Source organism: Notolepis coatsorum (genome assembly GCF_963971535.1).
Source record: "Notolepis coatsorum genome assembly, chromosome: 10".
In the NCBI taxonomy this organism is placed as follows: domain Eukaryota; kingdom Metazoa; phylum Chordata; class Actinopteri; order Aulopiformes; family Paralepididae; genus Notolepis; species Notolepis coatsorum.
The window spans coordinates 33,951,448-33,968,583 of record NC_140174.1 but is presented as its reverse complement, the minus strand read 5'-3'; the positions used below and the strand labels follow the sequence as shown (position 1 = coordinate 33,968,583).

General features: G+C 46.8%; 1 protein-coding gene across 1 annotated transcript in view; it reads right to left on the bottom strand.

Annotated features, from left to right (window-relative positions):
• map2k6 (mitogen-activated protein kinase kinase 6) overlaps nucleotides 1-16,114 on the bottom strand; it is a gene marked incomplete at its 5' end in the record, with an annotated part of 79,256 nt that extends 63,142 nt beyond the window's left edge. Inside the window, 3 exon segments of the mRNA XM_084322724.1 lie at nucleotides 15,953-16,029; nucleotides 16,031-16,095; nucleotides 16,100-16,114. Of these exon segments, the coding sequence (XP_084178850.1) occupies nucleotides 15,953-16,029; nucleotides 16,031-16,095; nucleotides 16,100-16,114 (157 nt within the window).
• Between the last annotated feature and the right edge of the window lie 1,022 nt (nucleotides 16,115-17,136).

The window sequence follows — 17,136 nt, the reverse complement described above, 5'->3', positions numbered from 1 at the left end:
GTGTGAATTTGGAGCAAAAAGGGGAGGCGGTGGTCTCGATGATAATGATCCCAGAATGACAGGAACACACGGGTCCCAGGCTGCCTGCCCGCCCTGCTCCCTCTCACTAACCCACACATGCACTCCGCCAGGAATTCCAACAATCCCAAGAGTTCCTCAATGGAATTCCACACAGACCCAGAGGAAGATAGATGAATCAAACAGAGGGGGGGGGGGGGGGGGTGACGACACACACAGAACCAGCAACAGACAGAAGAATTGCAAAAAGACAGCAAGAGAGAGGAGGGAGGGTACAGAAAGAGAGACACGAAGAGAAAGAGAGCGAGAGAGATTAAAATAACCTCCTCTTGAGCCGGCGGCTGTTAGGCCCTTTCTGACCGCTCTGGCAGTTTGTGAGATACTCTACACGTCCAAAGATGGCTGCAGACCCTTTAGGTTACAGCTGTTGGAAGCTCCTTTGGGAACCATGTCGTCACCGCCGGGCTCTCACTACACTTCCTGAACACTTGGCTTTGACCCGAATGATATTCCCAGACAGCAGAGGAGCGCCGGGCTACGGTATCCGCTTCAGGTCACGGCAGTGCAAAAAAATCCCTTACTTAAGACCACGATTGACACATTTTCAGTAGTTCTAAACCCTTTTTTCATGTAAGGACCCAGAAATACATGTTAGGCTGCGCACCCAAGCCACCCATAGGACTTTAATCTCAGGTACCCACAAATGAGAAATGTTTTGTTGCTAGCAAAATATTTGATATTTAATATTTTGTCCAAATGTCCACAATAGTCAATAGGACTAGCCTAATTGTCGTCAAGGAGATAGCAGGGGAGGAAGTGAAACATGACCAGAATATTCACTCGTACATCTCATTGGGCAAACTGTGAACTGAATAAACTATTCCCCCTTTGCTCTGGGGACACCCGGTACCCCCCTCAAGGACCCCCGGAGGTCCCTGGACCCCACGTTTGGGAACCCCCACCTTAGACCACCCACGAGCAACAACAACTGCGCGTCCTTATTAGACCCGCCTGGCCTATCAACAGAACACTTGCAATACCAAGTAAGTCACTTGCATTCAGTTAAGGTCACCGTCACAGAATTAGTCCTTTTGCGGGTATCGTTACACGAGGTAGAAATTATTCATGATTCTTTCAGACACATCTTGCTTGTTGCCAGCATGGTTTGATTTGGCTCAGGCCTATTAACAGGTGAGAGGGGGGCTCCGAGGTGAGAGGGCGTGTTGTGTGAAAAGGAGGAAGACACGTCTCTCCGCTAAAACCCCCTCCAGATGACGAGATGACAATTTACTGACACGTCATCTCTCAGAAAGTTTCTTTCCCATCACAGCCGAGGCGCTAGGTGGAGCAGGTGACGAGTTATGTTTTATTCAGCGGCAGAAAACACAAAAGGGTGGAGACGGAACAGGAGTTGGAAGGAATAATGAACAGGTGCGCTAACGGCCGACTGCTTGGTAAAGCCACCGTAATAGCACCAAACCTAGCGCCAAATTTACGTATACATTTTATTAAGCCCAAAGAAAACCCAGTGCGGCCACTTCCCCATCCGAGTGTGGAACACAATGTCTGGGAATAATTAAATGCTAGTTAAGCCTACCTACAGCACTGTCACAAAGACCTGTTGGAGTAGGAAGCGATAATAGTCCTCTGTGGTGGTCAGTGAGTGCAGCTCTTTTGGTAGGCCAGTGGACGTGCGCTAGCTGGCATTTTATACGGGAAATCAGTGGGGCCAAGTGTGCCACTCCAATATTAAATGCATTTGATCCGAGCATGGGACAAGCAGCTATATATATTTGCCTCGATTAGTTCTAGGGAGCCAAGGATCAACCTCCACCTTCATATTCACCATGTGTTTCTAGGGCAATGAGGACGCTGCCAGCTTGCCGATTTTTCAACTCCAGCAACTTTTTGAATGAAAAATGCCAAGGCCCTTGTTCTGTTCTTAAGTAGGGCTGACCCGAGTGTTTTGAAGCTTCAATCACTGACATGGTAATCGATGTCAAAATCACAATTTCAATGCGTTGTCTTAAATAGCATAGAAATAATAATCAAACGTTAACTTTGAAAATCTGTTCTTCTCATTTACTCAAAGCTTTGATCATTCACAGAAAATAACTACTGAAGCTTTCAAGCCCAAATAATTGGTAATCGGCCCTAATTACAAGGATGAAGGTTATGGAATATCCAATCAAGCTAGCATCTTGTCACGTAGTCCGTGTCGCAGCTAAAGATAAGTGGGCAAGGCATATAAGGTGAAAAGGCTACATGGTAAGTTAGTACCAGGGGAATAGCCTAAACCTTACCAGATGGACAAGCATGGCCAGCTTCGACGCCGAGTCGTCCTTGGAAGTGTTGCTTCTAGAGCTGCCGCGATTACCGCATTACCGCGGTATCGCTGTTACATCACGGCCACCGCAGAGTAGGCTGAATACCGCGTCACCGCTGTTTTTTATAATAATAATAATAATTTACCCTCCTCTCGTTGGGCTTGCGGCTCTGCAGATATACCCTACTCGTCTATCGAGGTTCCAAGCGACCCTATTGGGTACCAGAAAAGTCACGTGAAACATTGCAGACCACTGATTGGTCAGAAGAGAGACGCGTCACACGTTTTTACGTCCTGAATGTCAGTTCATCACAACAGCTAATAACGTTAGCTTTAACTCTCCGCCGGAGTGGACTATCATCGCTCTTCAGGAGTACTAAACGAGACATAATGATTTTACTGTCTGCAACGAATGTTATAATAAAAGCCCTTCGTTCTATACACTTGTCTGATTGAAAACTTTATTAACAGACCGCAGAATGGGACAACTCGGCACGCTCTGAGCAAAGAAAGGAACTGAGATATGAATAGAGTATTGCTTGCTATGGTCCGGTAAATACGCTGATGTTATTGAACGCATAACTATATAATGTCAATGCCACAAAACGAATGCCTTTATTATAAAGTAGTAACTTTATAGTAATAATAATAAGAAAGGGTCGGGGGGGTGCCCGCGACACCGAGTGAACTGCGCATCCGTGTTTCACTTTCAATAACTAATACGTGCTTGCCGAATCCCAAACAATATTCATGCTGCAAAGTCATCCTCTAAAGATAGACATTTAGACTAGAGGCAGGCTATATGCTATAAAGAGTAGACTACTACTAAAAAAAAAAATGCATTCAAACTTTTTTTTTAATTTTTTGTGTGCGTGCGGTAAAAACCGCAGCGGTAGGAAATATTTTGCAAATTTGTGCGATAAGGAAATAATCAATACCGCGGCAGCTCTAGTTGCTTCCAAGTCGGAAGAGGAGCCTGCAGTAGTTCACCAAAATCTGACTGTTCATTAGGGCTGTCTTAAATACTTCGAAGCTTCGTTTGATGGGCATGGGATTCGAATATGAAAATAAAATTTGATTAAAAAAATATATATATATTTTTTTAATTTTTTTTGCTAAATCAACTCTGCCTCTCTTTGTTAATAACAACAATCAATGCCGTTTGTTATTTAAGATGAGGTCGGACTCGGCACTGACAGATTTGTGTTCATTGTGCTGCTTTTATAAAGCCTGAAATGACGGCTTACAATATCTGAAAGCAAAGTGTTTTGTTTGTCTAAGATTTAAAAAGGTTTAAACTTTACAGCACTGACAAAGTTGAACAAAGTGCTGTACAAGTCCCACAACATAAAAAAAAAATTTAAAATATTTATATATATATTTTTTTTATCTCGAAGCTTCGAATCTCTGCCCGGAAGCTTTGAATTCCAAAAGAAAATTCGAAGGTCAGCCCTACTGTTCATTCATTGATGTGACGGAATGGTAAGTTGTTTTTACTGATATCGATAGGTTATGTATATAACCTAGTTATATGAGTACTGGCTGAGCGTCTGGCTCTTTCGCTATATTGAGATATACCTCATCTCCAGTACCTACTGTACTTCATTAACGAAAACAAAGCACCCATGCACTTGACCAGGCCCCGCCCCAGTGTCCCCCTATAAGGCACCAGGCATGGTCACACTCGCCCTTCCTCGGAAAAAAGTTTTCCATCAAGAAAAAACCCACCAAGGGACCTCAGGGCGCGCTAAGAGCGAGACGCTCAGCCAGTACTCATATAACTAGGTTATATACATAACCTATTGTTATATATTCGTACTGGCGAATTGCATCTCGCTCTTTCGCCATATTGAGATATGGGACAGAGCAGACGCGTGGCCCGACAAATGTACCCCCTGAGGACCCGCAAGCCCTACCACCAGGGGGGAGGAGAGTCCCATCACCCCCCCTTCCTAGTGAAGAGGGGGCGGCAGTCAACTCCACCAAAGTGCGAAAAAGGGGGAACTAGAGACCCCTAAAAACGCACAGCACAGGCGGGACCACGTGTGACACATCACCTCGTGGCACACACCCCTGCTAACCCACCGAAATGCGGGACGCAGGGGAGGTCCCAGACCTCAGAACCGCCTGGGAGACAGAACCCCCAGTCATGTCCATGAGGTAAAACCTAACGAAGGGACCCGGGGAGGACCAGGAGGCCGCAGCACAGATGTCCTCCACCGAGGCCCCCCCTAACAAGGCGGCAGAGGCGTGTGGAGTGCGCCCTGACACCCAGCCAGCCCAGCCAATGTGTAGCAAAGGGCAATGCCCTCGCACAACCAATGTGACAGGCGCTGTTTCGACAGTGCCTTACCAGCGCGAGAGCCACCGTAACAAACAAAGAGCTGATCGGTAGCACTGAGGTCCCGAGTCCGGCTGAGGTAAACCCCCAAAGCCTGGACTGGACACGACAGATGAAGGCTCGCCTCTAACTCACCAGCGTGAGGAGGCGGATGAAATGCCTGAACCACAATATCCCTAAAGCGAAAAGAGCTCCGGATATTTCTTGGCACGAAGACTGGATTAGGCCTCAGAGTCGCACCGCTATTGACACGAATAGACAAGCACTCAGGCCGCACCGAGAGAGCACAAAGCTCACCCACGCGCTTAGCGGAGGTGATGGCCAGCAGGAATGCAGTCTTGAAGACAGCTGTTCAAGAGGCTCAAACGGGGCCTCAGACAACCGGCCGAGGACCAGTTGGAGGTCCCAACTCGGAGACAGAGAACGTTTCACCGGCTTAAGGCGCCGAGCGCCAAGCAGGAAACTCTTCACAAGAGGGCGGCTGAACAACGTAACACCCTCAAACCCCACATGACAAGAGGCTGAAGACCGTGACGTGTGACAGCCTACTGCCCATGGGCCCTCCCCAGAGGGCGAGGTCCCCCAGTACTGACATGGGAACCTTAGCCGCTTCCACTTGCCTCTCACCGGGTCTATTTCCATACTGGAAAACCACCTCCGTATCCTCCTCATGAGGTGAAGAGGAGGCCAAGAGGGACCACGGAATGAGCAGATGCAGGGGAGGAAATTAGGCCACTTTACTCGCCAAATGCGAGTATTTTTTACGTTTGGCGAGTGATTCATGAAGACCACTCGCCAGTCTGGCGAGTATACAAAAAAAAAAACATTCTGCAATCACTGCACTGGCAAACGGTGCGCGTCTTCTGAGTGCTTAGTTGACAGTGCCACGAGAGCACTGCACAAGACCACCCGCGGACATATAATGTTTAATAAAAGTTCGCGCAGTACTGGCCAACCCACGGACATATAATGATAAAAGTCCTGCGTTACTAGGCTAGCCATCAGGAGCACTCTCAAACGGATAACGTTAAACACAGCAGAAGATGGAAAACAGACAGACTGACCAACGGGGAACTGCATCCAACCCTAGCACAACCCTCGAGTATAAGTTACTAAGGACACATTTAAATCACAGAGGTGTAATGTTAGTCTTAGCTTCTAGTTAGCGTTTTAGCGATAGCTGCTTGCTAGCTAACGTTAGCCCCGTGTGCTCAAAGCAGCCAGCTAGGTGTATCTGTTATGACTATAATGTTTCCAAAAAAGCACCGGACTACGACGTAAGGTTAGACATTTTATTTCATGCTCAAAAGCCCCTGGCTTGCACATCGCAGTCACGAAAGGGGCTAGCTAAGCTCAACCAGTGCACTGTGTACAACAGCACACCAACCCAACTGACGTTACCACGGTACTTCACAGCACTGTCGTAAGACCACCGTGCTGTCTTAAAGGCACAGTGTGCCTACCCAGATGCATACACAACATTGACGAGGCTTGACAACCGAGGTTCAAAGTTAACTTGATTGATTGATTGAAAATTTTATTAACAGATTGCAGAATGGGTACAATACAGTACGGCTCAATACACACAATTGTTAAGGGGAGGCAGACCAGAGAAAGACTTTCGTCTTGTTTACATCAGGGTCCCCCATTTTCAATTCATCATAACATATGACATACAGATAGACTACTGCTACATCTATACATTTCACATCTATCTATACACTTCACAACATACTTCGGTTTTTTTCTTTCACTGCCCAACCCAGCATCTTTCACTGCCCAGTTCAGCCCAACCCAGTCCAGAATAGATACCTCTTTCATGTTAATATGTTTTATGCTAATATTGTGAAGAGTAGAGATTAATGTTTTATGCTAATAAATATTTTAAAGAGTAGAGACACGGTGTGATTATTTTACTATGATTGAAAATCTATTTAGACGAAGACATACAAAGAAGTAATTATCACAATTGGCGATTTTTTTTGTCTGGTAAAAAATCTGTTTGGCTGGTAAAAAAAATCAGATACTCGCCAGTTGGCTGGTAAGCCAAAAAGTTAGTTTCCTCCCCTGAGCAGATGCCATCATACCAAGCAGGCGCATCACGGACAGCGCCGTAACTGTCCTAGGACGGAACCTCCCGAGCGTGTCGATAACATGCTCTGAGAGGGATGCCCATATAGACCTTGAGCTTAGAATAAGCCCAAGTACTCCACCCGTTGACTGGGAAGAGGAGTACTCTACTTCCAGTCTACAGCAAACCCCAGGCTGGTGAGGAATTCCACCACCTGCCTGGTATGAGACCTGACGACCTACCTTGACCGTCAAGGACCAGAACGTCGTCAGGGCAGAATACACTTCGTAACCCCTGACGACGCAGAGGCCCCAGTGCGGCCAGAGAATAGCCGAACGGCAGTCTCTAGTACTCATACGCTAAACCCTGCAAAGGAAGCGTAGGTAAGCCCTAGGATGGAAGATCGGGGATGCGAATACGCATCCTACAGGTCTATGGAGGAGAACCAGTGTTCAACAGGTGGGAGACGGTCCAAAATGCTGAACCTTCCATGAGACAGGTCCAGCATGGGTCTGACACCCCCCCCCTCCCGATTTCTCGGGCACCAGAGAATACCGGGAGAAAACGCCACGACGATGGCTTGCTTCGCCCACAGAGATTGGATCTCGTTGACCAGAGCTGTCACTGCTGGTGACCCTGACAATAGGGTCTGTACTAGGGATGTCCCGATCCGATCACGTGATCGGGGCCGATCACGTGATTTTCCGAAGATCGGGATCAGCAAAAATAAATAAAAATAAATGCAATTTTTTTTTTTTTTTTTATCTTTTTTATTCAACAAACATGACCATGTTCACGTCTTAAACTCATACTGAGGCCTTAGTTTTGGTTTTAAATTGCATATCATCATTCATTTATTTATTGTCACAGAGCAGAAGAATTTTGCCAAAACAAACCAATAGTATCCAGCTGCAGAACGGCAGACCAGCCACACTCAGACCCAAATACATTTTTTTTTTTTTTTTTTTTTATTTTTTATCCCAATTTCTCACATTACATTCACCCTGAATGTTGACGTTATCCAGGTGAAAAGTTAACTTCATCATTTGATGTATAATTAAATCAAAGGAAATGAGTTTGGGTCTGAGAGTGTGGCTGGTCTGCCGTTCTGCAGCTGGATACTATTGGTTTGTTTTGGCAAAATTCTTCTGCTCTGTGTATAATAAATGAATGATGATATGCAATTTAAAACCAAAACTAAGGCCTCAGTATGAGTTTAAGACGTGAACATGGTCATGTTTGTTGTATAAAAAAAAAAAAAAAAAATTGATTGGATCGGGAAATATCGGTATCGGTGGATACTCAAAATCACATGATCAGGATTGGATCGGGAGCAAAAAAACGTGATCGGGACATCCCTAGTCTCTACCAAACCTGAAAACGGGTGGGGTTGTGTAAACACAAGTCCCCACCTCAGCGTTCTCTCCATCCACCTCGACATATGGTACTGCTGTAGCCATATGTGATGATACTCCCAAAACGCACTGCCGCCATTTGGCGCTGGTCCGCTATGAACTGTAGATAGGCAGCCCGGTCCCACCCGCTGTGCGTAGCCAACCCTGAACCCGCTAACCGTGCAAGCAGAGCGTTCCGTGGAGTCGGGACATCAGACCCTGACACTACCCACGAGGCAATCGCACCCAAGGGGGGACCCCGACAGAAAGGGCCGGTTTGATACGGGGGAAGCTGACATCATACTAGGTGACAAAAGCTCCCCCACTGAACACCCCTCCAGCATGGACCGCTGAGGAGCTATTCTGCAGCTGGACATGCAAAGTGTGAGGCCTCCATGGGTTCCTACACACCGTAGCCCTGCAGTGATATTACTACCACCCAAATCACGCGTGCCTGCCAGACCACTGCGGGCTCTCCGGAGTGAGAGGCATCAACGTGATACCCGGCCTGGCGAAGGCGAGGTCGGGGAAGCCCGCACTGTTTGCCTCAAGAGGTCTCGAGCCCCCCTGCTGACAACCCTTGTAGTTGACAGACGTAACACCAGGCTCAACCAAACACAGACGCAGAACGTGTGGCGTGGGAGCCGCTTGACAGCACAACATTCTCACGGACAGACCCAGTCTCAGCCATCAACTGGGTGTCAGCCCCTGTCCCCATGAGAAGCGAACGTGGGGCCGATTGCGCTTCATTGAAGACACACGGCCTGCAGCCAAAAGGAAACAAATCAGAGCCCCTTTTCCGCTGGTGTTGGGGGAGGGAGTGACCGGAGAGCGGGCTGCACACAGCTGGACAGCGACGTTTTTTTAGGGCGTGCTCATCCAATGTAGCCGATCCCTCGGCCGCCAAGGCTGTCGGCCTTGTGGACACCTGTTGACGTTGAGCCCAGGGTACCTCAGGCGGGGGAAACATGGCCGCTGGTCGAGGGCCTCGCCACAGCCGCTGGCGAGGCCGTGCTCTCACCTCTGGCTGCGCGACGTGAGGCAGTGTGGGGCCTAGGTCAAATACCGCCCGCGCTCCAGCGGAAAGACCAAAGTCCCTCTGCGGAGAGGGGAGCCCTGAGGAGGGAAGAAATTCTTCTTAACTTCTCACCCCCTCAAAGGGAGACTAATCCAACCAAGATGTCTGTAAACAAGCGTTGACAGCATCCTAGCCCTCCCTGCGGTTATAGCTTGCGGCTAGGTCAAAGCTAATAACGTCAAAACCTTGCGCGATGTTTCGACGTCGGCTGGCCTCCATGGCCCCGCCACCCGACACCATTTTTGACAGAAAAAAACAGCAATTCGAACAAAGTTACTAATCGCTGCTAATTCTATACCGTGGTGGTATAGGCTTAACAGCACACCAGCCACCCGCCGGGCCGACTCACCTCATGGCGTCGGCCGGGCGGGGCACTGTTCCAACATGCCAGAGGCAAAGGACAGATGCCACCTGCTTCACAAACACGGAGCAACAGTGGTGGTTGCAACCAGCAACCTCCACTGTGGTGTGCACTATGCTTGGGCGGTATAATTTTTTTCATACCGTCATACCTTGCTAACATAATACCCCGGTATACGGTATATGACGGTATGACTTTCATTTTCATCAGCGGGGGGGGGGGGGGGGGGGGCAACCTGTGTTACCAAGTAAACAAATCACGGAACGATGGCCAGTTAGCCCGCAGCATCCTAGTGCTACTATCGTTAGCTCTCAGAAGGTAGCCAGAAGCCCGCAGCATCCTAGTGCTACTATCGTTAGCTCTCAGAAGGTAGCCAGAAGCCCGCAGCATCCTAGTGCTACTATCGTTAGCTCTCAGAAGGTAGCCAGAAGCCCGCAGCATCCTAGTGCTACTATCGTTAGCTCTCAGAAGGTAGCCAGAAGCCTGCAGCATCCTAGTGCTACTATAGTTAGCTCTCAGAAGGTAGCCAGAAGCCTGCAGCATCCTAGTGCTACTATCGTTAGCTCTCAGACAGTAGCCAGTTAGCCTGCAGCACCCTAGTACTAGTAACGTTAGTATTGTGTATTCAAAAACGCACCGGATGGCGATGTAACGTTTTACCGTTTATTTGCTTGCTCCACCAGTGCACAACAAGACACACATCAACTCTGGTTACCACAAATCCGCAAAAAAGTGAGACCACCTTCCTGGGTGGAAATCCTAGAAACGATACACCTTCGCGCTATCATCTGAACAGTCAAACCGCATAAAACTATGACGAAAGGGTTGTCAAGGCTCTCGTTGCGTACTGCTTACGTCACAGGCATGCGCCAGTAGCCTAGAAGCGTAAACAAAGCGAACAAGCATGTCTGATTCTCTATCCACTGAGATCACCTGAAGGCTACATTGGCAGTACTTTTAAATACACAAGAATCAGTCCAGCGGCTATCGCAACTATTAGTGACTGGAGGCGAGCCACTGTCTGTGTGACTCTGCTTTGGTCCAATCACATTCCCCCACCCACAGTCTGCGAATCAGAGGCAGAGTAGGGCGGGTCTTCACAGCGAGCCTGGTTGTCTCAACGACCTGAGGCAGTGTAGCGTATGGGTTGCATGAATATTTTCACTAACGGAGTTGCACTTCTACGTTCGGTTTGCGCGATCTGATTGGCCACTGACGTTTCTGGTCATGTGACATCTGCGCCAATCGTGTGACAGCGGGGCTCCGTCGTTGCGAGTCTTTACAGCCTCGTCTGCATGCAGAATTCCATCCCAAAACACTAGTCTAAACGCAACATTAAAAGTGAGACCGCAAGACGACTTTTGCGGTTTCTGTTCACTCTCTCCGTCTAAACATGGCCTTAACACTTTGAATGCCAGCAACGACATAACACGTGTTAACAGCCCGCCCCCTGAATGCCCAGCACGACAATTCGCGTGATTTTTTTTTTATTAGCAATCTGAATTCATATTTCATCAACCGAGTCTACCGTTGGGAAACCAGCCTCATCAGGAGCTCAGATGTGAAAAAAGCACCCCCTATCGTATCGTCTCCCAGATGGTAAAGCACCCTGTTGGAATGGACTCAATGAAAATGGATGAGAAAAAAAAACTCCGGAATCCACATTTTACTTCTCACGCATGTAACTGGAGATGATCCCAGTCATTGTGGAGCCTCAGAACAGCGTGTAATATGTATTTACAGTATCTAGCGTTGGATCAATAAAAGGAACGATTTTTGGAATGGCGATCAGGAATTGGAATAATCTTTTTGGATACCATCTGATCTCAGGTAAGGAATCTATTTTACCAGTCTTAGGATAATCATACCTGTTTTCACGGAGATATAAGCTTTTCCCCTATGTTTGATATGGCTGTTTGGCTGTGCGAGCGATCAGGAAATATATCAGAGCAGATATCAGATCGCCTATATAGCGTGCATACGTACACATATACTATCGATAATCTAGCGTTTATTTGAAAACGATTCATAAATAGGCCGAAAAGAGAACGTTTGTGTATTCTAGAATATTCCGTTTATTATGGAATATTTTTATTTTCCTTGAAAACAAGGGCTTTTCAAGATGCTATCAAACGGAAATGAACCGATAAAAAAACAATCCGCTTCGACAATGTTGACTGGAAAATGAGTCATTGATAAGCGACGGGCAGATTAGACACATAATTTAAAACATAATTAGGCGATATTAACGCTAACATTGAAGTGGATGCTGGGCATTCAAGCACTAAATCGTGCGCCCCTGCTGGGCACTGAAAGTGTTAATGAAGCGTTACAATTATTCTGTCAGCCTCTTGGTAGTGAGGGTCATTATATATTATACAACTTTTACCTGCCCAATGCAAAGACATTCAATTCCACTCTGCAACCAAAGTCCTTGCTCTCTTGACAGCAGCTATAATATAGTTGGCTACCTCTTTAATTGTTGTCCTACGCTTGCATAGTGTAGAAATTAGTTACTTTGTGTGCGAGTCAATCAATCCAAATCAATCACACTGACTTGGAACAAAACACTGGATTATTAAGAATATAAAGCAGAGCCGACATCAAGTGAGTAGACATTCTGGACTGGTATCTACTTGCATGACTGCACTAAAGCACACTGATTGGCCTAGCCATACACACACACAGCAGGTACGGTGGCTAAAAATTTACAGACAGGATAATCATTTAGTCAAATGATCTACACATAGTAATATTAATAATAAACCCTAATCATCCGAATCCTGAATTGAGGTCCGAATGCCAATATACCAAACTAAATCCAAACCATTCAAAGGTTTGAGGTTAGCCCTACTATTTGATTTTGATTATTAACTCTTAGAGCGTGGCGCTCTTTCTCCATCTTTGTCCAGTGTGTGCATGTTTCAGGTTCGGTAAAATAGACATAGAATATACCTTACCTTAGCCAGAAGGTACTCCAAAAAGAATAATCCCAAGTGATCCCATCGCCATCGCGATTACTCGTGTATATGTCTATACTTGTGTATACGGAAAATACGTTTGAGGCGTTGAAATCTCAGAGCGATCGCTCTGTCATCAGAAGGGGAGGAGTCCTTGGGGGGGGGGGGGGGGGGGGGGACATTAAAAAGATAAGGGTCCCCACACCAAACCATTCCAGTTCACAAGGTAGGCGATACTGCCACCTGGCAGGATTCAATCGTCATTGCAATTGTAACGTAGGCAGATGAGCCAGGGAGGCCCACGGAGCTCCGGCTGAGTGTATAGAACGGGGATCAAAGGAAAAAGATCAAAGGATCTAAAAACAAGATATTACGTTTTTGGCACTCAACGCTTGGCGGGGAAACACGAGACAATAAGACATTACGTTTTTGGCGCTCCAATGAGTTAAGGAAACTATTCAAAATTACAAATTTGTGACATCACACACATTTTTTGCTAGAAGTTTATTTGATTAGGTCTATATAATATGATATAGCCTATTGCAATCCAATATATCTCCTGGATATATTCTGCCCAGTGCCTCTTTGTTTTACAATCAACAATCCGAATCAATAACACTGACATTGGATCATCGGCGTTCAAATAAATATGCGTCGATGCAAACCAATGTATTGCCATACCCTTGTCAGTACTGCGTGCGCTGCGAGTACATTAGTACGGCTGCTGTCAAGCCGCTCTGGGACCTGCTAGAACATATAAGAGCCTAACCCGCACCAGTGCGCGGTGAATATGGGGACATGGAAAGGAAGTCAGTACGTAAAGGAAGGAAGAAGCAAGCGCTTATGCATAGGTTTGATGAAGCACACACCAATGTTTGGAGTTGCAGCTGCGATGCATTGATTTGAATCTACCGACATGCACTGTGGAATCGAGCTACAGATGGACCCCCCCCCCCCCCCCCCCCCCCCCCGCACACACACACACACACACACACACAGACGCACATCCCTTCACTTTCCAGCAGTGAAAGCTGGAAACCTGCTGCGATTGCATGCACAAGGGTTACTCCAGGTGAAGACAAGACAGGCCCCAGATATATGCTCCTCTCATTTTCCTCCACAGCACTTGGGACACACACACACACACACACTCACTCTGCTGCTGTTATCACACAATACTGGGAGGCTTATTAGCATGATACTATCGCTGTTCAGTAGCTGCTGTTCACATAGCCCTTGGTTGAAGCTGCACAGGTGGCTTTACTGTGCAGTTGAAAAACACTATTTGTTTAATACTTTGGGAATAGGCAGAATATTCCTACTCGATAAGTCACTGCTGCCTGGAGTCCGTGCCGGGGGGGGGGGGGGACGCTGCTCGCTCAGTCAACCCCACACAAAAAGAGAAGTACAGTTAGTGGATCATCCTAACAATGCAGTGAACAATTCTACTGTTATTGCAGCAGAAAGCCACTATAGGCCTGGAACCGGACCAACAATCGGCCCGTCGAAACAGCAAATTTAGTATCTGTGTGGCTGAAAACGCAGGCCCCATTTGCATGACAAACGTTCCCATTCGTGCAGGAGGGGCTCTAAGGGCCGGCTGAGGCTGCAATAGTGGCGAGCTGCAGGGAGGGGACGTGAGCCGGGAGGGCCACACTGTCACACAGCCATCGCCGGCACGCTACGGCACGCAGCACAGTGTACAAGGCGCGCCTGTCTGGGGCACACTGGGAGTCCTTCAGGAGCAGACATTATACATAGGATGGCTCCGTGCCAAATGTGACAAGGGACAATAAATACATAGTAGGGGAGCAGGAATAGGAACAAGCATACTACTAAGTGAGCTAAGAACCCAACTACTCTAGCAATGCATGGTGATAAAATAAAATAAAAAGCACGGAGAGATGCCAGTGTTTTTTCCAGTTGGTAAGAGTAAGACAATCTGTGCTAGTAGGCATGCCTTTCTTTTCCTCGTATAACGCGTTTGACTGATGGGAAACCGACTTGTGGTCTCTCTGGGAAGCCCCAAGACTAGTCATTCGTCAGAAATGTGAGTGCATTATTCAGAACGAGATGAACTAGCAAGCAGCCGCATGGCTCCCTCTGCGTAGGCCTAAAGGTAGACTCTGCTGCCAGAGAAAGGAGTGCAGGTAAAGGTAAACATTGCCGCGGCCACCGAGGGCAAGCGACTCATTACTACCTGGTCATGTCCTCTCTGTGTGTACGTGTGCGTGTGTGTGTGCGCGTGTGTGCGTGCTTGCGTGTGTGTTGCCAGTTATGCAATGGAATAGAGTATCTGAGTAGACTGTATTTAGACTTCATAGAAAAACAACTCAAATCGAAGCGAAGGTTAACCTCAACTTCAATTATATGATTTTAGGGTAAAGTGCACTTGCTGATCACATATTATGCATGTTTTGTAAGAGACAAATGTTTTTAGGCCAACAGAACAGTATAGTGCACACTGCTGCATAGTGATACAATTAGGGTCAAAGTGTGAAAACATTCGTGCACGTAGCAAGTTTCACGAATATGCAGGCAGGTTGTAAAGGGAAAAAAAGAAATCACCACATGAACAGAAAAGCAGCCAATGGTTTCCCTGTCCAGTTGCTTTGACAGAAGCAGCAGCAGAGCTGACAGGCTACTTACTCCGCCTGGGACTTTGTGTTTGGAGACTCTTATTGTAATAGCCTAATGCCCAGTTCCTTGAACTGTTAGCACCATAGCACCACCTAAAAGCTCGCAGCAAAGTCTATATTTAGCTTTTTATTTTTTTTATTTTATTTTTGAATGTCTGTCTTTCTTAGCTATGTTTTAGCGTAAAGGAACAAACAGCCTAAGTGGAGCAGGCGTTCCAATAATTGCCATTAACCAAGTACAGGCTCTGCACGCAGAACACAAATCTGCACCTAATAAAATCGTCAGAAGCTGGCCCTTGACAGCTGCGTGTTGTCACGCCGTGTACTGTACCATGCACAATCATAACTAACATTACGCACATTATTTGCAACTGCAGCGAATACGTGCAGCAGCGTGCATTTTATTCTCCACCTTGCACTGGCTGCTGCATGAAATCTGCATTAACTCGTGCATACTTTATTTAAAGGAGTTGCAATGTCTTCGGATATCTCGTGACCGTGAGGGGGAAACTAGCTTCAACGTCCCCGGTTGTTGTAAGACTGCAAATAACATCAATATGAGTGAGTAACGTTACACACTGAGCATCGTCTTACCAGGAACTCTGCAAAGGGGAAGATCTTAAACAGGAAATGCAACTGGCCCTTTTAAACCATCTAACTTTAAAATGCATTGGTCGCATTCAACCTGCAGTCATGCACTTTGCAAAGCGTGCATCGGTGATTGCACATCAGTAGTTTTGCACAGTTCGCTTTCATATCCTTACCTCCCTTTGACTGAGACATTTCCCCTTTGCTTTGATGGGGGGGAGGGGAAGCACAAAAGACTTTGCCTTCTTTCTCACTCCCTCCCTCCATCGCCCTCTCGCACTGGAGCTTCGGTGGCTTGCTTTGCAACAAAGATGCAAAATACAAGCCTCGATCTTCATGCACTTGGAGCCTTTTCGCGTCCGAATCGTGTGTATCCGTGCAATGAGCAATATTTCAATTGCACAACCTGCAAAACTGTCGGGAAAGAGGTAATTTTGCAATTGCACTGCAAAGAATTCTCCGCAGCACTTACATGATGGGCCAAGGCTGGCAGCTGAAAGCTCCTAACTTGGATCAGCGTGAGCCCCTGCGAGAGAACGTTCTTCCTGCTTGGAGCGCAGGGAGTGATGGGAATTGTAGTCCCGGGAGCACACCCTTGGTTGACAGCAAACTGATTTTCATCTCGGAAATGGGTGTTTCAGAGTGTTTGTATGATTGATTGATTGATTGATTGAACACTTTATTAACAGATTGCAGAATGGGTACAATACAGTACAGCTCAATACACACAATTGTTAAGGGGATGCAGACCAGAGAAAGACTTGACTTGTTTACATCAGGGTCCCCCATTTTCAATTCATGAATGAATGAATGAATGAAAACTTTATTTAACAGATTGCAGAATGGGTACAATACAGTACGGCTCAATACAATTGTTAAGGGGATGCAGACCTGAGAAAGCGTTTGTCTTGTTTCCATCAGGGTCCCCCATTTTCAATTCATATAGACATTTATGACATACACAACATACATGACATTTATGGCATAGGGACATATAGGTATTTAGTACTGATACATTTGTGACATAGGCGGTATTCAAATATACAGTACTGTTACCCCTAGATCCTGACAGAGTATATACATATGATGGGGAGGGGACTGTACATTAGGAGGGGGTGGGTGGGTGGGAGAGAAATATACATATGGCGGGGAGGGAATATATACATGCGGTGGGGAGGAGACTGTCTATTAGGAGGTGGTGGGGGTTTTGGGCATTTACGGTGGCCAGTTTCGAATTGCAGCCTCCCGTAGGTGCTCTTTAAGAGCGGTTTTGAATGTGGGCAGGGATTCACATTCCTTTACAGCTTTGGGTAGGGCGTTCCACATTGTTGTGGCATAATTGCGAAACGTGTTTAGTCCC